At 40.1% G+C, this 24364-nt stretch overlaps 1 protein-coding gene across 5 annotated transcripts in view; it reads right to left on the bottom strand.

The window, feature by feature from the left end:
* Positions 1–4451: 4451 nt before the first annotated feature.
* The window catches only part of LOC124612316 (protein O-mannosyl-transferase 2), a 192500-nt gene continuing 172587 nt past the window's right edge, over positions 4452–24364 (bottom strand). For all 5 annotated transcript variants that reach the window (XM_047140443.1, XM_047140444.1, XM_047140445.1 and 2 more), the window contains 4 exons: positions 20096–20252; positions 19842–19982; positions 13304–13415; positions 4452–5037 (listed from right to left, as the gene is read on the bottom strand). In XM_047140443.1, the coding sequence (XP_046996399.1) occupies positions 4932–5037; positions 13304–13415; positions 19842–19982; positions 20096–20252 (516 nt within the window). In that variant the 3' untranslated portion in view covers positions 4452–4931. The remainder of the gene's footprint in view (positions 5038–13303; positions 13416–19841; positions 19983–20095; positions 20253–24364) is intronic.

Genomic DNA, 24364 nt, shown 5'->3' on the forward strand with positions numbered 1-24364 from the left:
TGCCCTCCAATACTAAATTGGTGATCCCTTGATGCCTCAGAACATGCCCTACCAACCGATCCCTTCTTCTGGTCAAGTTGTGCCACAAACTTCTCTTCTCCCCAATCCTATTCAATACTTCCTCGGCACATCCAGCGTCTGCTGCAAGTGGAGGTGAAGTTGTTGGAAGCTGAGAGTAATGCCTCAGAAAAGAGGGCTACTTCTGAAGGATGATGTTCGTGTACCTAACGTGTGAGACGCCAAATGAAATGTGATTTGTGATACCTACAAATTTGTGATTAGCAGTGACTTTCTGTTATCCACCTCAACACAACAAAATATTTTTAGCTGGCTTATGTGCTATGTTACGAGTAACTTCAATTCCTCTATTGATAAATTCCAAGCAGCACTAATTTAAAACATATCTAATCAACGAAATGCTACAGTTTTGATATTGCCAAAATTAAAAGATACGAACACTATCTTTCCCAATTTCTTCCTGATACCAAACCACAGTCTCTTTCCTAGTCCTCCTCGCCAACCAATTATTTTACTTTCAAGGGCCAAATCTAGTAGCAAATCAGTGACACTGCCATGGGTATGCACATGGCACCGTCCTAAGCCAACTTACTTATGCATCATCTGGGGTATCCTTCCTATCCAGAGAACACCTAAAACCCCTGGCCTCGTTCAGTTTCATGAATGATATTTTCATGATCTGGACTCTTGGCAGGGAAAATCTTTGGTCTTTTTCCATAACATCAGCACCTACTCAAGTCAACCAGCCACCTCCTTAGGTGTTGATCTCCACTTCTCCAATAGCAGCAAAAAGACATCTGTTCACATCAAGCATACCAAACCCAAAATATTCTGATAATCTTACCAGGGCTTTTCTCACAGACAATATCCCATCCAGCTCATCCACAGACAACTCCTCATGCCATCTGCTCCTCTGATCACCCATTATAACTTGGCTTCGAAGAGCTCAATCACATCCTCCACCAGGACTTCAGCTATCTCATGTTGTGCTCTGAGATGAGGGATGATCTACCCAAAATCCTATCTATTTCCCCCAAAAGTAGTGTTCTGCTGCCCACCCAACCTACACAATATCCCTATCCATCCCTATTCCAATCCTACTACCAATCCTGCATCCCATGGGTTGTTCCCTTATGGGCAGCCCAGGTGCAAGGCCTGTCCCAAACACCAACCCACCGCCTCCTACCGTAGTCCATTCACAGTCATTTCCTAGCCAAAAGAGCAGAACTGCATGTGAGAGCAGTCAAGGTATATATTAACTATGCTGCAATTATTGTACAGTCACTATGTAGGAATGACAAGAAACCAACTGTTTACTTGAATGAATGGCCACTGCCAAACTGTCACACACCGCAAACTTGACTACCCAGTTGCTGAACATGCTGCAGATGACAACGTAAATTAATTCAACAGCTGCTTCACTATGAGGGCCATTTGGATATTTCATTCCACCATGAGTTTCTCTGAACCATAAAAATGGGAATTATCTCTCCAACTCGTTCTGCACTCTCACAATCTCCCGAGCCTAAACCTCTGCTAACCTGTTCCCACTGCCTCACCTGATGTTTTCCCTCCTCTTTTCTGATCATACCACTCCTACTCCATCCAGATAATGTACTGTCTTCTCTCATCACTCTTCCTTACTGCCCCCCCCCTCCCATCCTCTCTCCCCCTCCCTCTCCCCTCTCCCCCTTTTCCACCTCCTTCCATTTCTTTTTCCCCTCACTGTCTCCTTCTTCATCTATACCCTCTTCTCCTTTTCCCTCTCCCTTCACCTACTCTCCTTCTCTATGTCTCTCTTAAATGCTCTACCCTCTGAAGTCCTTTCATCTTGTTCTGCAGCTGCTGAATCATCTGTCAAAGGACCTGCCTCGCTCTATGCCATTCTACCCTCCTTGCCTTGTCCATCTTTCTCTACCCCCTCCCCTACCACTGTCAGCCCAGGCAACAGCTTTCAATAATTGATAGTCAATAATCAGTCTTGCAGTGTCTGTGGGAGTGTGCGTTTGGCTGTCTGTGTGGTTGTGTGTGTTAATGTGTGTGTTTTTACTAGAAAAACAGCAAGAGCTTGAAGGCTAGCATGAATAATGTTTTCTGTTGTAGGTTTCTATGCTCCACAGATCAGTCTTCTATAGTTGGGTGGTTATCTCTCCCTTACTTTATGTATTGTTCCAGACTAGAATTTCTATTATTGTTGTGCTTCATTATTTGTTAGTAATGAACTTCCTTTTTATTATTTCAATTTTAAGTGCTCTTGTGTCCCTACAACAAAGTGATGTATTTAACTCTGATTGTTGTTATTCTACCTTACAAAACAGATTTCAGGAAATAGTATTCTTTCAGTGGGGACATGACTGTTATCTGTAACTTTGATGTTTCATAACAACAGGCCAAGGTCTTCACCTTCCCTATTCCATGGATATTATTAATAAACTCATATTAACAGGTTATCCAATCAAATGTTTTTTTATTAATTAACGAGCTTAGCTTGCCGTGCATTTCTGTGACTCAATCTGGTTAAATGGAAAAGAAGCAAAAGAGGAAGCACATGTTTCCAGTATGTATGGGAATTTGATATAACTCTCATCTTCTTCTGCCCCTGTCTCTGTCCATTTCCTTCTCCCCCCTCCTTCCCCCTCCCCCTGTCCATCACCTCCTGTCCCTCTCTGTGCCCACCTTCTCCTCCCCCCTTTCTCTCCATTTCCTCCTGCCCTTATCACTATTCGTCTCTTCCTTTCCACTCTCTATATTCATTTCCTCTACCCCTCTGTCTTTTCCTCCCTCCCCCCACCCCGTACCCTCTGCCCATCTCCTCCCCCCCCCCCCCTCTCCCACCATCTGACCTTATTTTTATTTTGTTACTGCAAATTCAGATTACAGCAGTAGTGTTCTAATCATAAACTGATAAACCATAAATTCTACTTTCCTGTTTTCTGTGAAAACAACCTGCAAAGAAGAAAACAAAACAGTACATTGTTGTGTTTATAATTTATGTTTAAAATGTATGTGTGATGAGAAAGAACATATATTGGAGAAACAATTTGTCTAACAGTTTAAATGCTTCACTATTTTAATTAAAACTGGCTGTGACAAAGGAAATAAAACTCCACATTTTTACAGCAGAGCATTTTCTTTCTCGCAATAGGTTTTAACAGAAAAACTTTTACATTAGTGTTTAAAGAAAAAAAAATTAGTCCATACATGATTGAATGTTTAATAGAGTATCATTCAAAATTTGAAGTAAATTCATCATGAACGCACACAGTAAACTCTCGATTATCCGTGGGGGGATTATCTGCTTTGCAGATTATAAGTGGCCATCTTTTTCCTTTTTCTTTGCAGCTGAAATTTTTCTTTAACCTGGGAGTGGTGCAGGTGAGTGATAATCTCATATTACAACACAAGAATAGTAAACAATGTGCTGCTCAAACACTCCAAGCACCTGGCCTGTAATTGGTCCATAAGCTAGTGCAGAACAATGGGTGAAAAGTTAAAAACATGTTGTGTTATGGATACAGCAGAAACTAGAAATAATATATAAACTCAAAGAAGGCAGTACTGGTGTACAAAATCTGCCATTGATTTACAATATAAGTGAACTAGGATTTCCAATACTTGAAAAAACAGAGATAAAATAATTGAATTTTGTAGCAGTCCAGACTCATCTAAAAGATTTTAAAAGGGGAAGACTAAAAAAATGTGTACATACACAAACTGGATAAAGCTATGTTGGAATGTTTTCGACAGAAAAAAGCAAAGGGCATGCAAGTATCTGGCCCAACATGTACCAAACAGGCTCAGTTTTTCCTTAAAACCTTGGGAATTGGAGGAGATTTTAATGTATCATCTGGCTACTTAACAAGATTTAAACAGTCCCATGGTATCTAGGAGATTGCTGTCCAAGGAGAAAAGTTAAATGTGGATAATAAAGCGCATTCTATGGTGATTAAAGTAAATTTATTATAAACATTAGTTGATTGATTTTAATTAAGAGAGTGTGATTAATTTTTGTTTTTGAAAACCCTGATACGTTACTGTGTACTTTAAGTGCGAATTAACAGAGAACATATTTTGTGACACTATCTCTGGTGGCTGTTGTATTTGTATCCACATTCTCACAAGCAAGCACACACACACTTGACTGCTATTCTGGCCACTTCATTCTGGTCAGAGCAACCACAGACAGTGGTCACGTGTGAGTGTGTGAAGTGTACTTGGTTGTGTGAATGTGTGAGTGTTTTTTTCTTTTTCTGAAGGAGGCTTTGGTCGAAAGCTTAGTGTGTAACAGTCTTTTCATTGTGCTGTCTGCAACTCAGTGTGTCATCTTTATGGCGAGCAGCAATCTACCAACATAACTGTTAATATTCCAACCTGAACTTTCCATTATTTACTTCTGTAAACAAGGTTTATAATCAGTAGGTAACACAGTCCAGTGAAAAAGATAGTATAAAAATATATTTAACAACATACATATTAATAATACAAATGAAAGCACATCTGTTTACAGTGACCAAGCAGAACAATAAGACAAAAACAAGAATAAATAAACGTAGGGGAGTATTAGATGATATAATATCGCATTTAACAAATGTAAGTAGCTTCACCGCATTTTTGCATTGTCTCCGTGTCCGCTAAGCAATGACTAAATCATTTAAATTGTTGTATCAATCAGGAGGATGGAACAAAATAAGTAAACACATAGAGTAAGGGAACATAATTAAATATAAATACTCTGCAAGCATGAAAGGTTCAGTCTCACAAGCTGTCATAGTAAATTTGCTTGAATCACGTTTTATTGCAAGAATTCTGGGAAGTCTCCAAAATAATTTAATAGACTGCAGCCAGCAGAATTAGTTTCAGTCTTCTTCTTATGTTCCCTGTCATTTTCTTTTCACAGGCTGCTTTTCTCTTCACTAAAATTCCCAAGATTCAAGCCATTTCAGACCATACATTGTGCTATTAGGGTCCGATGCTGATGGTCCAGACATACCATATGCCAGCGGCGAAAACAGGTAAAAACTGAAAGAAGATACATTTTAAATTTTTGTCAGTTTATAGCCATGTGAGGTCACAATTTTACACTTATTAGTAAAGACCAAGAATATTAGTAAGATATTATGTCCACAGCACTTTACAAAAAACTCCCTTGTTTTCAAGAGGTAACCCAATATCTAGGTTGTAAAGTAATAATGGAAATTCCTGGATGGAAAAATACATAAAATAAGGGACAGGAAACAGCAGTGTGAATACTATTTTCTGTTCTACATCTATACTCTGCAAATGGCCACGAGATGCATGGCAGAGAGTACGTTCCATTGTACCATTTATTAGGGTTCATTTCTGTTCCATTCACGTGTGGAGCATGGGAAGAATGCTTGATTGAATGCCTCTGTGCATGTAGTAGTTATTCTAATCTTATCTTCATGATCCCTATGTGAGTGATACGTAGGTGGTTGTAGTGTATTCCTAGATTAATCATTTGAAGCTGGTCCTTGAAAACTTTATTAATAGATTTTCTTAGGACAGTTTACATCTACCTTACTGAGGTCAGGTGTTAACATTTGAAGTTTGGATTTAACAGTGAACTGTCTAATTTCAAGTTCCAGCAAGGGCTACCTTGATTCAATCCATATACTACATCTTTCAATCTTTTAAAATGAGTATCTTTGAACGTCTTCAATACTGGATCTACTTCTGACCTTCAACATAAATTTCTTCATGTAATTCCCCTAGTAAGAAAGCCATGACAACATCTATGGGTCAATACCAAAATCATAATTAGCAGCTAGAGCTGATAAATGCCTTAATGGGTTATACATCCATATTATGAAAAGAACAGATTGCTACTCACTGTAAAGATGACATGTTGTGTTGCAGACAGGCATGACAAAAAGGCTGTTACAGATAATCTTTCAGCCAAGCCTTCTCCAGAAAAGAAAAATGCACATACATTCACAAAAGCAAGCACACCTCACTTACAAATGACCACTATCTACAGTGGCCAGAATTCATTTTGGCGGGAGCAGCCAGAAATAATGGTTATGTGTTTGTGAGGTGTGCTTGCTTGTGTAAATGTCTGTGCTTTCTTTTCTCTTCTGAAGAAGGCTTTGGCCAAAAACTTTAATGTAACAGCTTTTTCATCATACCTGTCTACAACTAAATGTGTCATCTTTATGGTGAGCAGCAATCAATCCTTCAGTAATATTGTTGATATTCTAACCTAGACTTTCCATTGTTTAATGAGTTACACCCTATCATTGGTGCATATGTTTCCTCGCAGTCTAGACCTTGCTTTTGAACACAATCTTTTATTACTATTTGTGCTTTATATCATACAACGCTGCCTTTAAAACCTTTCTTAGTTTCAAAGACCTATTTCACATTTACTGGCTTGAAGGTACTGGTTCATGGTAATTTATTCCCTCATAAAGTGTACTGTAAATAATACACTGCAGGTCAAAGGGAACAATAATGTACATATTACAATACCAGACAGAAAAATGACATTCATTACTCCACATTAAGATTGTCTTTAGCACAAAAAGAGGTGCACAATGCCGCAACCAAAATTTTTAATAACTTACCCAAGGATCTAAAATGTCTGACAGATAGCAAAGTAAAATTTGAAAACACACTAAAAAAGTTCCTCCTTGACAACTTCTCCTATTCTGTAGAAGAATTTCTATTACTGTAATGTGTGACAGAGGTGGGTACAAATTACTAACTCACACCTGTAGATTAAAGTTCAGCATGTAGCCATATAAAAAATCATGGTCTGATGTGTACAGTATGTAAAATGACTCGTTCCACATCATTACGATGTATTCATGGAACATGAAACTATCTAACTATCTAACATTGCAAACACTGAACTATCAATGAAAGATACTTCTGCCTTCAGCAGTATTACACATCATCTCCATTTACAATAGCTCTTTCTCCAAAACTATCCATTTCACATCACATTACCACCAAAACTGTCCATTTACAACTAGTCTCCCACAAAAACTGTGCACAATGGAGAAGAAAAATGAAATGATCGTATGGCATTGTTGGCCGGGAGGCCCCATGTGTGGAAGTTACGCCGCCGTATTGCAAGTCCTTTTTTTAGTTGACACCACTTTGGCGACTTGCGAGTCAATGATGATGAAGAAAACACAACACCCAGTCATCACGAGGCAGAGAAAATCCCTGACCCTGCCGGGAATTGAACCGGAGACCCCGTGCGCAGGAAGCATGAACGCTATCGCAAGACATGCTCCCTGCCGCCATTGGATAAGCAGCTGTCAGCAGCAAGTCATATACTCCTAGCTCACTTATTAATTACATAGTTTAATTCTTAATTTCTTTGCGTGTTTTTGGGTACTTGCATTGTTTAATTCATAAATTTTGGGCGTATTGTAGTATTTGAGAGTTGTAGCATCGCATTTTAGTACCTGAATAGTGTAAATCCGCATAGTTGTTTGTCTTCTGTTTTTGTTTTGAACAGCCAGTGTCGGTTGGTCACAGCCAGTGTGCTCCCTGCCCCCATTGGATAAGCAGCTGCCAGCAGCAAGTCGAATATTCCTGGCTCACTTATTTGTTACATAGTTTCATATAGGAGGTGTAAGTTCAATTTTTAATTACCGAAACCATAAATTCAGGCAGATTGTAGCGCAGTCGTTAGGCATTTGTACAGGTTAATTCATACATTCTTTGCATGTTTCCCTTGCGTTATCTAGGCACGGATTCGTGTTTCAGTAACTGTTGTTCAACATCGTTTATAATGGACAGGGACTGTGATTGCTGTGTTCGGATGAGGGCTGAGTTGGCATCCCTTCGCTCACAGCTGCAGGCGGCGCTGACTTCGGTCGCGCAGCTTGAGGCTGTTGCCAATGGGCACCACTGTGGGGAGCCGGACTTGGGTATCACGGGGATGTCAATCTCGTCCCGTCTGTTCCCAGATCGGTCTGGCGCTGTGGTTGCCCCGGTTGCTGACCGCAGTGGGGCTGAGCCCTCGCCTGTGGTTGATTGGGAGGTCGTTCCAAGGCATGGCAGACAGCGAAAGACATCCCCGGAGGCTGATCAGAAAGCCTCCCCGGTGCGTCTGGCAAACAGGTTTCAGGTACTGTCTCTGGCTGAGCCAGATGCAGCTGCTTGCCCTGTTTCAGAGGATGATTCTCAGCCTTCAAGGTCCGGGCAATCACAGAGGGTGGACTTATTGGTAGTTGGGAGCTCCAATGTTAGGCACGTAATGGGGCCCCTTAGGGATATGGCGGCTAAGGAGGGGAAGAAATCCAGTGTGCACTCAGTGTGCATTCCAGGTGGAGTCATTCCTGATGTGAAAAGGGTCCTTCCGGATGCCATGAGAGCACATGGTGCAGCCAGCTGCAAGTGGTGGCACATGTCGGCACTAATGACATGTGTCGCTTTGGATCTGAGGAAATTCTCTCTGGATTTCAGCGGCTATCTGATTTGGTGAAGGCTGCCGGTTTTGCTTACGAGATGAAGGCAGAGCTCACCATCTGCAGGATTGTTGACAGAACCGACTGCAGACCTTTGGTGCAGAGCCGAGTGGAGGGTCTGAATCAGAGGCTCAGACGGTTTTGCAACCGTGTTGGCTGCAGATTCCTTCACTTGCGCCATAGGGTGGTGGGGTTTCGGGTTCCGCAGAATAGGTCAGGAGTTCACTACACTCAGCTGGCGGCTATACGGGTAGCGGAGGCTGTGTGGCATGGACTGGGCAGTTTTTTAGGTTAGAAGCCCTCGGGAAAGTACGGGGTGGGCTGCAAATACAGGACGTGCTTGGATCAAGGAACAGTCAGAATTGTAGTTGTAAATTGTTGTAGTTGTGCTGGGAAAGTCCCTGAGCTTCAAGCGCTAATAGAAAGCACAGAAGCTGAAATCGTTATAGGTACAGAAAGCTGGCTAAAGCCTGAAATAAGTTCTGCAGAAATTTTTACGAAGTCTCAGACGGTGTTCACGAAAGATAGATTAGGCAGAATTGGTGGTGGAGTGTTTGTGTCTGTCAGTAGTGGTTTATCTTGTAGTGAAGTCAAAGTAGATACTCCTTCTACCGACCCCCAGACTCCGATGATATAGTTGCTGAACAGTTCAGAGAAAATTTGAGTCTCATAACAAATAAATACCCCACTCATACGGTTATAGTTGGTGGGGACTTCAACCTTCCCTCGATATGTTAGCAAAAGTACTTGTTCAAAACCGGTGGTAGGCAGAAAACATCTTCCGAGATTGTCCTAAATGCTTTCTCTGAAAATTATTTCGAGCAGTTAGTCCACGAACCCAAGCGAATTGTAAATGGTTGCGAAAACACATTTGACCTCTTAGCCACAAACAATCCAGAGCTAATAGAGAGCATCATGACTGATACAGGGATTAGTGATCACAAGGTCGTTGTAGCTAGGCTGAATACCATTTCTTCCAAATACACCAGAAACAAACGCAAAATAATTTTATTTAAAAAAGCGGATAAAGTGCCACTAGAAGCCTTCCTAAGAGACACTCTCCATTCCTTCCGAACTGACTATGCAAATGTAGACGAGATGTGGCTCAAATTCAAAGATATAGTAGCAACAGCTATTGAGAGATTCATACCTCATAAATTGGTAAAAGATGGAACTGATCCCCCATGGTACACAAAACAGGTCTGAACGCTGTTGCAGAGGCAACGGAAAAAGCATGCGAAGTTCAGAGAAACGCGAAATCCCGAAGATTGGCTAAAATTTACAAGACGCGCGAAATTTGGCACGGACTTCAATGCGAGATGCCTTTAACAGGTTCCACAACGAAACGTTGTCTCGAAATTTGGTAGAAAATCCGAAAAAATTCTGGTTGTATGCAAAGTACACAAGCGGCAAGACGTAGTCAATACCTTCGCTGCGCAGTGCCAATGGTACTGTTACCGATGACTGTGCCGCTAAAGCGGAGTTATTGAATGCAGTTTTCCAAAACTCCTTCACCAGGGAAGATGAATGGAATATTCCAGAATTTGAAACATGCTGCTAGCATGAGTTTCTTAGAAGTAGATACCTTAGGGGTTGCGAAGCAACTCAAATCGCTTGATACGGGCAAGTCTTCAGGTCCAGACTGTATACCGATTAGGTTCCTTTCAGATTACGCTGATACAATAGCTCCCTACTTAGCAATCATATACAATCGCTCGCTCACCGATAGATCTGTACCTACAGATTGGAAAATTGCGCAGGTCGCACCAGTGTTTAAGAAGGGTAGTAGGAGTAATCCATCGAATTACAGACCTATATCATTGACGTTGGTTTGCAGTAGGGTTTTGGAGCATATACTGTGTTCAAACATTATGAATCACCTCGAAGGGAACAATCTATTGATACGTAATCAGCATGGTTTCAGAAAACATCGTTCTTGTGCAACGCAGCTAGCTCTTTACTCGCACGAAGTAATGGCCACTATCGACAGGGGATCTCAAGTTGATTCCGTATTTCTAGATTTCCGGAAAGCCTTTGACACCATTCCTCACAAGCGACTTCTAATCAAGCTGCGGGCCTATGGGGTATTGTCTCAGTTGTGCGACTGGATTTGTGATTTCCTGTCAGGAAGGTCGCAAATTGTAGTAATAGACAGCAAATCATCGAGTAAAACTGAAGTGATATCAGGTGTTCCCCAGGGAAGCGTCCTGGGACCTCTGCTGTTCCTGATCTATATAAATGACTTGGGTGACAATCTGAGCAGTTCTCTTAAGTTGTTCGCAGATGATGCTGTAATTTACCGTCTAGTAAGGTCATCCGAAGACCAGTATCAGCTGTAAAGCGATTTAGAAAAGATTGCTGTATGGTGTGGCAGGTGGCAGTTGACGCTAAATAACGAAAAGTGTGAGGTGATCCACATGAGTTCCAAAAGAAATCCGTTCGAATTTGATTACTCAAAAAAAACAGTACAATTCTCAAGGCTGTCAATTCAACTAAGTACCTGGGTGTAAAAATTACGAACAACTTTGGTTGGAAAGACTACATAGATAATATTGTGGGGAAGGCAAGCCAAAGGTTGCGTTTCATTGGCAGGACACTTAGAAGATGCAACAAGTCCACTAAAGAGACAGCTTACACTACACTCGTTGGTCCTCTGTTAAAATATTGCAGCGCGGTGTGGGATCCTTACCAGCTGGGATTGATGGAGGACATCGAAAGGGTGCAAAAAAGGGCAGCTTGTTTTGTATTATCAAGTAATAGGGGAGAGAGTGTGGCAGATATGATACGCGAGTTGGGATGGAAGTCATTAAAGCAAAGACGTTTTTCGTCGCGGCAAAATCTATTTACGAAATTTCAGTCACCAACTTTCTCTTCCGAATTTTGTTGAGCCCAACCTACATAGGTAGGAATGATCATCAAAATAAAATAAGAGAAATCAGAACTCGAACAGAAAGGTATAGGTGTTCGTTTTTCCCGCGCGCTTTTCGGGAGTGGAATGGTATGGAGATAGTATGATTGTGGTTCGATGAACCCTCTGCCAAGCACTTCTATACAATACAATACAATACAATAAATGTGAATTGCAGAGTAATCATGTAGATGTAGATGTAGAAGACCACGAGCTGCGGACTAATGGAGAAGAACAAATATATAATACAAAAATCAAAGATTACAACTTTGCCAATAATAATTGCTGAACATCTTTGAAGCAATTAATAAAAATGGATTTACAGAAATGTAAATAAAATGCTTCAAAATTAATTAAAGTAAATATTTAAACATGAAGCAACTTTTTTTTTTATAAATATGTGTGTATATCAAGTTACTTACATCAAACTATGGATATCACTACCAACTAGTATTGTAATTTTCTTATTGTGTCATTGACTTGTTTGCATTACACAATGACAAATGACTGAAGTAAGTTGATTGTCTAGATTGATCAGTAATGAAGACATACAGCTTCTTTGGCTTTGCAATTCTACACAGCTCTTGTATTAGCTCTCTTCGCTGTCGTTGCTCATTATCATTATTTCACTTTCTGGACTTGATTCTTCATTGCAGCTAGTCTCAGGTTCAGGTTCTTTCTTCTAGTTCAGGCACTGTTACTTCATTCTGTTTCTTTTCCATGAATGGGATGAACAATTAACTTGGTTCCTATGAGTCAGTTTCTTCTTTAAATTGATTGGAAGTCCTTCACCAAAAATAACATTCCTCGCTCTTATGATTATCTGGCAGTTTGGTTCAAAAAGACTGTATGCTTTTGATTCATCACGGCATCCTACCGATATATACACAATGATTATTGTTCCATTTTTGTTGGTTGAGTCTTGGAATGATGTGAACATAGGCCTTGGTTCCAAATATATTAAGATCCTCAGAAGATCCAGCTACTTCTCTGTCCTAGCTTCATTTGGAGTCTTGTTTTTTAGTGCCTTAGTTGGAGCTCCATTAATTAGGTAGACTGCTGTGGAGACTGCTTTTACCCTGAATTTATTTGGCAAATTTGCTTCTGCTATTGCAGAATTATAATTCTCAGTGGCTCCATTTCATTCTGCTGTAGATGATGCTGTAGCCCTATGTCAGATCCCTTGCTAGACTCTAAAAGTTTAAAAAATGTTGTGTTGTGACTCTAAATTTCCAATATTTGTTCTGTGTTGAATTGTAATACAGAGAAAAACATCTCTGAACGTCAGTGATTTTCAAAACAGTCTCAGGCAACTGAGGCCACACCACAATCGTTTGCGTGTGAGTTGTGTCTGCACGACACATTTTGATGAAAGCCTTGCTGGCCGAAAGCTATATTTCTGACAGTCTTTTTGTTGTGCCTATCTGCGACTCAGCATCTTTGCTATACAGTGAGTAGCAACTTTCCTTTTCACAGTATTGTTACATTCCACCCTGGACTTTGCATTGTTTGATTTTTGCCAAACTCTATGTAATGATTTTTCAGCAAACTGAGCCGAAATGCCAGAAGGACAGGGAGACAGAAGCCTAAGATCATTTTTCAGCCACCAGAGTTTAACAGCTCTAACTACACTGTGCAGTAATAGAAAACTGCAAGTGGGAAATATAAATAACTGGGAAAGTTATGTAAAAAATATAAAAACTTCTGATTAACTTATCCAGCCAGTATTTCACATCCCCCCCCCCCTCCCCCCCCCCCCCCCCCCCCCCCACACACACACTAGTGCTCTAGTATTTTGCTCCTTCCTAGCACCAGTTGCCAAATTATGTTACATAGATAAGTACTGGTAGTCTGTTAATCATCGTTGAACTACATTAACAACTACTGTAACAACTCAGTGATACTATGTTTACTCACTTGTTACAACACATACCTGTACACCAAACTTGAGAAAACAACTCCAACAGACCAATGGTAGAACATATGAGCCCACATTGCTGGAAGTAACAAAGGTAGACTTTCCAGCAAGTAATCCAAAATTACACCTATTAGAGAAAACAGAAGCGATATTTAATTTCAACATTTTTCTTTCTTCCAAAGAAGTAATATAACTTTCACTCATAATGTTCTGTACTGATCTCACACTTTTACTTGGACCCGCTGCAATCAGCAGAAGTCAGCTGCCTTCGTGCTGCTCCAGAATGTTTACGCTGGATGCCAGCCTTAGCTACATGACAGTATAGTGTGTCATAACAATATATATCAGTTGTAAATATAGTGTTGATCCATTTGTACCATTCTGCAAAGTGATTGTTATTATTTACAAAAATGAGGAAAGAGGTTGTACTTGGTCCTCCTGGCAACTCACCAGAAACTCTCGCATTATTTCTGCAACACAGTAATCCATTTCATATTCATTTCTTTTATGTGCTATACACTGACGTGACAAAAGTCATGGGTATCTCCCAATATCATGTTGGAACTTCTTTTGCCCAGCATAGTGCAGCAATTTGATGTGAGATGGACTCAACAAACTGTTGGAAGTCCCTGCAGAAATACTTAACCATGCTGCTTCTATAGCTATTTGTAACTGCTGAACCATTGCCAGTGCAGGATTTTGTGCATGAATTGCCCTCTTGATTATGTCTCATAAATGTTTGATGGGATTCATGTAGGGCAATCTGGATGGCCAAATCATTTGCTCGAATTGTCCACAATGTTCTTCAAACCAATTGTGAATGACTGTGGTTCAGTGATATGTTTGGGAACATGATGCTGTAATGGCTGCAAGTGCTCTCCAAAGTAGCCAAACATAAACATTTCCAGTTAATAATTGGTTCAGTTGGACTAGAGGACCCAGTCCATTCCATGTAAACACATTCCACACCATTGAGGAAACACCACCAGCTTGCACTGTGCCTTGTTGACAACTTGGGTCCATTGCTTTGTGGGTTCTGCATCATACTCGAACCTTACCATCAGCTCTTACCAACTGAAATTGGGACTCATCTGACCAAGCCATGGTTTTCCAGTCATCTGGGGCCCAAACAATGTAGTGACGAGCCGAGGAGAGGCGGTTGCAGGTGATGTGATGTTGTTAGCAGAAGCACTCGCATCAGTTATCTGCTGCCATAGCCCATTAATGCCAAATTTTGTCACACTGTCCTAACAGATATGTTCATCGTACACCCCACATTGATTTCTGTGGTTATTTCATGCAGTGTTGCTTGCCTGTTTGCACTGACAATTCTACGCAAATGCTTCCGCTCTCAAGCCACTATGTTGTCCATGGTGAGAGGTACTGCCTGAAATTTGGTATTCTCAGCACAGTCTTGACACTGTGGACCTTGTAATACTGAATTCCCAATTATGAAATTGAATGTCCCATGCATCTGGCTCCAAACACTATTCTGCATTCAAAGTCTGTTAATTCCCATCATGTGACCATAATCACATTGTAAACCTTCACACACGACTCACCTCCGCCAATGCACTGTCCTTTTATACCTTGTGTACGCAATACTACTGCCATCCGTATCTGTGCAAATCACTATCCTCTGGCTATAGCTCAGCAGCCAAAGTGCTAAGAGCCGATCACAAACTTCTGCTTTCAGTATCCTCTCCTCAGGGGCCAAGTGAAAGAGTGTGATCAGTAGATCCCTTTATGAAAGACAGAAACTTCTCACACTACAACATGCAGCTGGTGCAAGAAACTTCCATAACACACACTAACAACAAATTATCACCAGTGGCACTCAACACACATTTTTTAAAAATGTGATATGAATCAGGACATGTTTATCTACTTCTTCACACTAAGCATTTATGTAAATTTATTGATTTCTGAGTCCACTATCAAATGTCTATGTAATAGAAAGTTCAAAATCTGTTTAATATGAACATTAACGTAATCCAAATCCAAATATTCAGATATAGTATAGAAACATTGATTAACAAAGTATTCTTTTATTTGTTTTTGAGTATCTGTGGATTTTCTATTTTTTGCCTGCTGTTTCTAGAAACATGTTATAAACTTTTACACCAAATACAAAACTCTATTATTCCCATGACAACACCGTTTACTAGCTCAAAGTGTTGGTCATTGAATAAAAGTTACACTAAACTTGGTATATATTTCAAAAGCACCATAATGTGCTCCTCAAAACTGCTACCTGTGAGTTCCAAAGAATCCTTTAAAGAAATTTTTGCAAATAACGATAGAACCTCAAAACTAAGAGATTTGATGGCTAAAGAGATCAAGATGTGGTGATCGCATTTTTCCAGAAGATGTTCAGCTAAAAGAAATGTGGGCACTACATTGTTTGCATAAATTCTACCACGTTTTTGCTGCTTTTTATTGACACACTATTAATTTGTCATATGTCTTTAACAGCAATTTTGTTTTGGCACTTTTGCCTTTTCAAGTGATCCTGCAATGATGGCACAATTTTTCATAAAAATGTAATTTTCTTCAAATAAAAGCAGTGATAATAAGTACATTACAAAGATAGTATAACTATAACTTGTTGTTTCTTGTACGAAGATACTTGTGTTGAGTATGCTTTTGTCTTTTATGTGTCATAAAGTGTTGAACTTTAGTATCTGGGTATCCTATGTAGAACTTTACTGCATTTTCTGTTTTTTCTGCTTTGTGTTTTTTGGTTTCATAAGTGCATGTAAAATTTAGAATGACTGTTCTCACAGCAGAGGCACCCATATGGTTGTTTGTAAGGGGGGAGGGGCTAGAACTGAGGGTATGGCGTATTTTCAGTTTTTCAGAACATGATTGGCAACTAGAAGAAAGTTCCATACAAGTTCTAACCCTCTTTAAAACCTGGTTAATACCCACTTTTAAATAATTTTCTTAAAAGAAAAACACCTGGCTACACAATATTTTTCGTATTTTTCCCTTTTCCTGAGAGCAGGGAGGGGGGGGGGGGTTGCAGCTCCTTGCTCTCAGTTATGGGTGCCCTTGTCCCAGGTGCATACCTTGAACCTTATTCTGAGATTTCTACTCATCTGCCCAAAGTAGGATTTGCTGCAACAGTCACAAAGGATTTTGTAAATTCCTACATTTAAGAAGTTAGGGTTTTTAGGTTTCTATACCGGGTACCCAAATGAGATACAATAAATATTCTGGGAGAACTGGAAATTTACACCCATATAGACATGTACCTAAACACAATCCTAAATGAACAAACAGAGCTATGAAAAAATCTAGAAAACTTTACTGACATCCTAAAACGAAAAGGATCAATTTTAAATCAATTTTAAACACTTCACGCCACATAGAAGACAACAGAATTCTCAACTCAAATACCTTTGTACGAGAAATGAAAAATTATAGTTATAAATCTTTATAATGTACTTATGATCACTGAATTTCTGCAAATAAAATTCATTCTAAACATGTAAGCATCACTGGAGAAAACTGTCAAACATACATAAGTGCTATATAAATGTTGTTATGAACATGACCAACAACATTGAGAGATAATAAAAAAGATGGTCCAAGATGTAGTATGTATGAAGGTTATTTCAAAAGGTCTGCACACTTTAAGATCCAATCAAAGAAAATTATTTTACAAAATACCTTTACAGGCCTTCAAAATAATCTCCATTCTTGCTTATGACAGCTTACCAACATTTTGGCAACTACATTGTTGAGCTGTCTGATTACTTCAGTCACCTCACTGGAACCTTCATCAAATGTATCAAAACATTTTCCATTGTGATGACTAAAACTTCAGTTCTGGCTCAAAATCTCATATCCACATTTCATTGAGTGCAACAATCCTTTTCAGAAACTGTTCTACTTCTGTTCGATAACTTTGAAGCAATACTTCTGAGATTCTGTTGTGACCTGTTTTCTGCTCTTCACTCAGATCATGCAGGAACCATCTGGTAGCAACAACTGCTCTCATCTTTAGCTTTTCAGTTATGATCCCATAAACTGAAGTGAGAGACATTCTGGCCTCTTCTGCCATTTCCTACATTTTTCATTGATCCTTTCTCAAAGTGTCATTAACAATAACCTGAGAGGTGAAGTCTGTCGCAATTGATAGCCTTCCATTTCTTGTATTGTCCTCAGTGCTTACCCAACCTTTACGGAAACAAGTAGACCACTGTGATACTGTGCTATGATCCAGTACACTACTCCCATGCACCTCTATCAGATAATTTTAAATTTTTGTTGGATTCTTTCCACATAGAGGTTCAGTTTTGATGTAGGAACGCTGATAACTACATGTAATCTGACCTGACTCAGTTTCAGCATCCGTTTTTAAACTGAATTATTAATGACATAGCAATGTGAGCCAGCAACCACATGTACAACCATCATGCTTAAAGTCTCACTCAGAACTGACATGAATTTCAACTTGATCACACCACCATAACGATTGTGCATGCATGGAGATCAGGAATTTCAAAATGTGCCTCATAACATCTGAGACATAAAACAAGTAACTACTAACACATACATAATCCAGATAATTCAATACTATGCTACAGAGGTTAGCAACATAATTTCATCATACATTTTTACAAAAATCATTCCATCATTCAGAATCACTTCAAAATGGCAAAGATGCCAAAACCAGCTCATTGTGATAGACACACAATGAGCTAATAAAGTGTCAATAAAATAGCAGCAAACTTGGAAGAATTTGTGTGATGACATTCTTCAGTATAATACACACTGTGGGCACATAAAAAAGGAAAACTCCTTTCCCTGGATTTCTCCTCTCCTTTCACAGCGACCTTCACCTTTTCAGATTCCGCCAGTCCCTGGCCCTCACAAACCTGGTACTGCAAAAACACATCTCCATGGCACAAGCATTCTAGAACCACATCTGCCCCCACTGCAAGATACTACTACTGTGAAGTCTCTGCTTCATACATCACATTTCCACCACTTGGAGGAGCATTCCAGACACCACCTCCATACATTATCCAACCCGATGACATCCTGTTGCTGACTCTGGGCACTACTGTCCAAACCCTATTCTACCTACAGCGTTCCTCCTCGTCTACCCCTCACAGCACCTAAACCCTGCCTAGTTGACCTTTTCAATTTGCTACATCCCCCAAACCTCCCTATCAACACTGTACCAAATCCAGAGCCAAAACATTGCCATAACACTGTTGTTAACCTTTCCAGCAACACTTGGCTCCACAGAAGTTTCAGTCCTATCCAAAGGCTTCACCTCTAGTCATACACTCAAATTTAACCGTGCTAGACTTGTCAAAGACCCACTCACCTTCTCCCAATCCCTACAGTGGAAATACTTCTTTGCCATCAATCCCTCCAATCAAAGCCAACCTAATTCCAACACTGAACTCTGCCTGTCCCAGTTCATTCCACCATCCACCCGTGATACCCCGTCCCCACCCCCGCCCGCCCTCCAACCTAAACATTCACTGGTTACCTTCCAGAAATTCCTTTCTTCCAACTTAGCCTTGCCATCCTTCCCCAGGTCCCTTCCTCAGAACACCTACCTTTCAGCAAAAAAAAAAAAAAAAAAAAAAAAAAAAAAAAAAAAAAAAAAAAAAAAAAAAAAAAAAAAAGGAGTGGCCACACACAACATCAAAACAAATCCTGACCTAATAATCTTAACTGCAGACAGTTTCCACCACTGTGTTTATGAATTGCAGATTGTAATCACTACCTGGCGGAAGGCCTCCACCAATTATTATCTGACTCCTCCACCTGTAAACTCTGCCAGAGTGATCCCATCGCAGAAGTCCAACACAACCTTCAATCCATGCTTAAAGCCTTCAGCCCTTTCCAGAACCTCAACCTGAATCCATTTCCCTCCTTACCCTTATGACACCCTGCATACCCACATTCTACATGCTCTCAAAAATCCATAAACCCAACAGCCTTGGACTGTGGCTGGTTATTGTGCCCCCACTGTTAGGATTTCTGTCCTCTGACCAACACCTCCAATCTCCCATGTCAAAGATGCCAACCACTTCCTTCAACAACTCTTCACTATCCCCACCCCTTTACATCCTGGATCCCAACTGGTCACTGTTGGTGCTACCTCCTTCTACACCAACATTCCTCATAATCATGGTCTTACTACTATTGACCACTATCCTTCCCAATGTCCTTTAGACTCCAAACCCACTACCCTATTCCTCAAGTACCTTACAAATTTTATCCTAACCCACAACTACTTCTTCTTTGAAGCACACAATCATCAACCAAATGTAAAAAGAAATGTGATTCATCTGACCAAGAGACATTTCCTTTGATTCACAGTCCAATTTTGATGATCCCATGTTGACTATAATTATAGCTGATGATATCATTGGTTCAGCACAATAACACATGTGGGTCATCAGCTGCACAGCCCCACATTCAATAATTTGCACTGAGTGATGGTCAGATATTTAACCTTCAGTAAATCAGCTGCAAGTCTAAAGTAAGCAAATTAAATGGTTTTTACAATTTATATACCAACCTGTCAGCATAGAACTGAAGAGCAGTGCTGGGAAATAGTGATGAAAGTAGAGTACTCGACCCATAGCCCAGAATGGTACATAGTGTAAAAACCATCCTAAAAACAGCCATCCGCAAGCACTTGCCATTCTGTCTTTTGCTTCTGAAAAATTAAAATCATTATCTCTTTTAGGAGTAGCTAATTTACTGTGGAACTCTCACATTGTAACTGAAATGACAGCATTAATTGTAATTAAAATGACAGTGCTCTATTACCTTTAACTTCAGAAGGGTCTTTATAGCCCCTTTGCCATTTCACAGAATTGTAAATGAATACTATTAGAACAGCTGCAAGAAATATCAAATTTGACCACCATATGACAGGATTCCCCAGGAGATAAATCCGATAGTTGCTTCCAGAGAAAAACTGCCCCTGAAATGAAAACAACTAATGGAATCACAGGTGTAATGATTGAACAAAATAATCAAAATCTACAGACATGTAAAATAATTAAGCTCACTGCATTACAATGAACTGTTACTATAAGTTTATTAATGGCCTTTGGACATCACCCATACAGCCAGAAAGATTTTTTCACATTGAAATAAGTAACAGCTTGAAACCATTAAACAAGACAATTATCAATTACATTCATTTAATCTGAAATTAAGCCTATAGGCTCAAAAAGTTAAAATACATTCATTAATATGAAAGCAGGATTGAAGGCACAAATCATACTTATTAATTTACTACATTACAATGTAAAAAAATCTCTTTCTTATATTCTTAATTGTCCTTCTGCTATAAAATCATATAGAAGTTTATGCACTTTTGGGTCTTCAGTGCTAAGAGTGTGAGAGTGTCTGTCGATAATGTACTGACAGAGGATATCATACACTTTGTTGTTTCTTGCTACCTTCTGTCATAGTCAAAGAAAATATGCTTAACATCCTTGTCACTGCTGCATTCACATGAAGAAGATGGCGTACACTGTTGCTGGAATCTTCCATGACTGAATTGAAGGCATGCCATTATCGCTATAAAGTTTCTATTCTGTTTGGAATTTTGGTACCAAGGATATGATGGGAGATAGGTACCACTGCAGAATAGTGTCTCTATCTTTAACTGAGTAATATTGGTGACGGTTTTCCTTCCATTGAGCTCTGATTCTGGCCTTCATGGTATGCAGGAGATGTGTCGTTAAACCAGTGTCCACAGCACCTTTGCCCGGAGTGTCAGCTTCCTCATTTTGCTCTATTTTGCTGTGTTCCTTCACCCAGAACATAATGGTAGTCTTATGTAGGCAGGAAAGCTCCTGAACTGCTTCTGTAATGCGGTATACTACATGATTTTTGGTGCTGAGGACATTGTAGCATTTCAACAGCATCAATCCTGACAGTGAATCTGATAAAATAATAGTTGTTTTTTCTTGAACTTCTTTTGTGTATTTAAGTAACTCTAAGATTACTGCAAGTTCTGCAGTGAGTACGGACATTAGTTCAGGGAGCTTGAACCGCCCTCAATTATTCTTGCCATCTAAAAATGCACTTCCTGCTCCACATTTTTGCTTAGACCCATTGGTGCAAAGCTGCATTTACACCTGTGAGCCTTGCACAGTCACCGTGCACATGTGCTTGCCCCACACCCAAGTAGAGGCACACTTAGGTACATGTCTCTTTCTCAACATGTGCACATGAATGATCCCACTCACAGCTAGGGAAGCACGCACAGCACTCCAGTGATCAAGCTGCAGCTACAGGTTAAATGTGCCTGTGGGGATGGGCAGTGGGTTTGTTTGCCAGGACCAGGCAGATGTGCTGGCAATGTGCATCGATGAAGCTGCAGAGTACATGTGCCCCTTAAAGATAGGCTGAGGATCAGCTGATCTGTTATATACAGGATTGAGAAAAACTGTGTCATGAAATTTTAACCCTGGATAGCTGATGCCAGTACGAACCAAAACTACTAATGTTGTAAAGGTCGACAATGCACCATTTTTCAACTACAGAAACTTGGCGTCACACAGTCCAATTGGCCGTGGAATGGCCCTGTTACCACTCGTCGGTTGATGGGCAATGCTATGGTTGTTGGTTCAAGCGAACTAACAGCTGTTGACGGGTTTGTTCCCAGTAAGACTTATCATGAAACTACAATGGATGTGTTGGGACCCCCCACCCCCGCTTCCCCCAGAGCAGAAGGCTGGTGCGCTACCACAAGCGTGCACGCCACCTCGGATACATCACGATCTCTGGCAGACAAAGCATTCACGGTCATAAGTTGTCCAGAGCATCCAGCAACAGGACAATCCCGCAGCCAATCAGAGCACGTGGCACCAAGTTTCCATAGTTTAAAAATTGTGCATTATCGATCTACACAACACTAGTAATTTTGGTTCCTACTGGCATCAGCTACCCAGAGTGTATGTGTGTACGTCTAGGATCCCCTTTGAAACTCCTGGATTGATTGAACCCCCTGTCCAATTTAGGTATCCGCTTAACATAATGTTATACTGTGGTATTGCAAACCGTGAGAGCATCTGTGAAAGGCATTTGTGCAGCTGTCATTGCCAAGAGGTGACAGCTGTAGAAATGTACCATACCCAGAAAGTGTCTCAGTTGCTGCTAATTTGTTGGATTCAGCAGGGACTGCAGCAATGTAATATTCTCTGCCAAGAGGCAAATGCCACTGGCCTAAACTGCATGGTGAAGGATAGTGAATTGAGTCTTCCCAGTGGTGCATTTGTCCTCATTTAAAACTATTTCCTCATTACACAGCCACTGATGCACCTCACACACATGTTGTTCATGTACTTGAGCATTAGGAGAGAGCACCAAAATGTCATCAGAGTACACAAAACTAAATGGAGGTCCTTTGAGTACCTCACCCATGAAACATTGCCACATCTACATGGTGTTTGTGATGCTAAAAAGGCATGAATAAAAATTCAAATAAATTGAGTGGTGTCATCACTGCAATCTTACACATGTCCCTGGTCATTACTGGTATTTTGTTGTACGTTTCCCAGCAATCAAGGATGCTAAAAATCTTTGCTCCAGCTAGTGCACATGAGAAGTCTTGTATGTTAAGCACCAGATAGCTGTCTGGGATTTTCCTTGCATTTAACACATGGTGATAGCCACTCGGCCTCCACGAGCAATCTTTCCTGCGGATTAGATGTAGGGATGAAGACCATGGTCTGTGAATGACCACAACTACTCCTCAGAAATTGCCTTTGTCTCCGTTAGTCATTCAGATGAAATTCTGCATGCGTATAGAGAGCAAGGTTGTTTAGATGTGGAGTAGATTTGGTGCATGGTATTATGATTGATGCCACTGCCTGTATCTGTATTCTGCTCAATGGTTTTATTGTGCAGTTCTCTGCAGTTCAGAACCAATAATTACAGAGTCCACACTTTCCCCTGAGATGTCTTACATTTAAAATCTGGTTTCAAAATCAACATTCAGGTGCTTTCATTGTCCCCAAGTCTCTTTCATGCATACTGCCTTCTTTCATGATTCTTAAATCTGGTGTTAATGAAAATTAAATTATACTCTGTGCAATATTTTACCATGTGGCTTCCTCTTTCATTCCTTTTCCCCAGTCCATTTTCTTCTACTATTTTTCCTTCTATTCTTTGAATTCCAGTCACCCATCACAATTAAATTTTTATCTCTCTTAATTACGTGAATAATTTCCTGTATCTAATCATACAGCCTTTCAATCTTTTCATTATCTGTGGAGCTACTTCGCATATAAACTTACACTAATATGTCTAACCTGGTTATACTAATGTGTGCACTATGCTGTTCATAATATCTTATTCACATTCTTATTTTCTTATTCATTATTAGTTCTACTCACGCATTACCTCACTCCGATTTTGTGGTGATAGTCCTGTACTCACCTACCCACAAGATCTGTTCTTTCTGCTGCTGCACTTCAACTTCTCCCACTGCATCTAACTTCAACATATCCATTTATGAGAGTGAATCAAATATAAACCAGAATTTTTATTTTATGTGCCTTTTTGAAAATGGGGAGTGGCGCGATCACTTGCTCATTATTGCTGTTGTTTGAAGTGACTGTTCTCCACAACTAGAACATTGTCATACTATTTCTTTAGTCAGGATTGCAATATCAGGGCAAGACGTACAATCATGTGTTGCGCAATGCATTATACTCAAGTTTGTAACAACAGAGAGCATAAAACCTTATAAAATTTTGAAAAGACTTGTGGCACAGTTTAGGGACAATACCCCGTAAAAGACTCAAGTGTATGCATGGCATAAACCATTTATATGAGAATGAGAAACAGTTGAGACTGCAGCACACCGACATCACCTGATGACCAACATGACTGAGGAGAATATTCACACTGTTAGCCAGCTTCTTGAAGACAATCGGTGAATAACAGTTATTGAAACTGCTACTGAGGTTGGCATAAGTTACGGAAGTGTTCAGGTGATCATTACTAACAGCCTTGGATTTCCGAAAGTGTCCGCAAGGTGGGTGCCTCGTCTTCTCACTGCAGAGTACAAATTTC

This window comes from Schistocerca americana, chromosome 4 (genome assembly GCF_021461395.2).
Source record: "Schistocerca americana isolate TAMUIC-IGC-003095 chromosome 4, iqSchAmer2.1, whole genome shotgun sequence".
In the NCBI taxonomy this organism is placed as follows: Eukaryota; Metazoa; Arthropoda; class Insecta; order Orthoptera; family Acrididae; genus Schistocerca; species Schistocerca americana.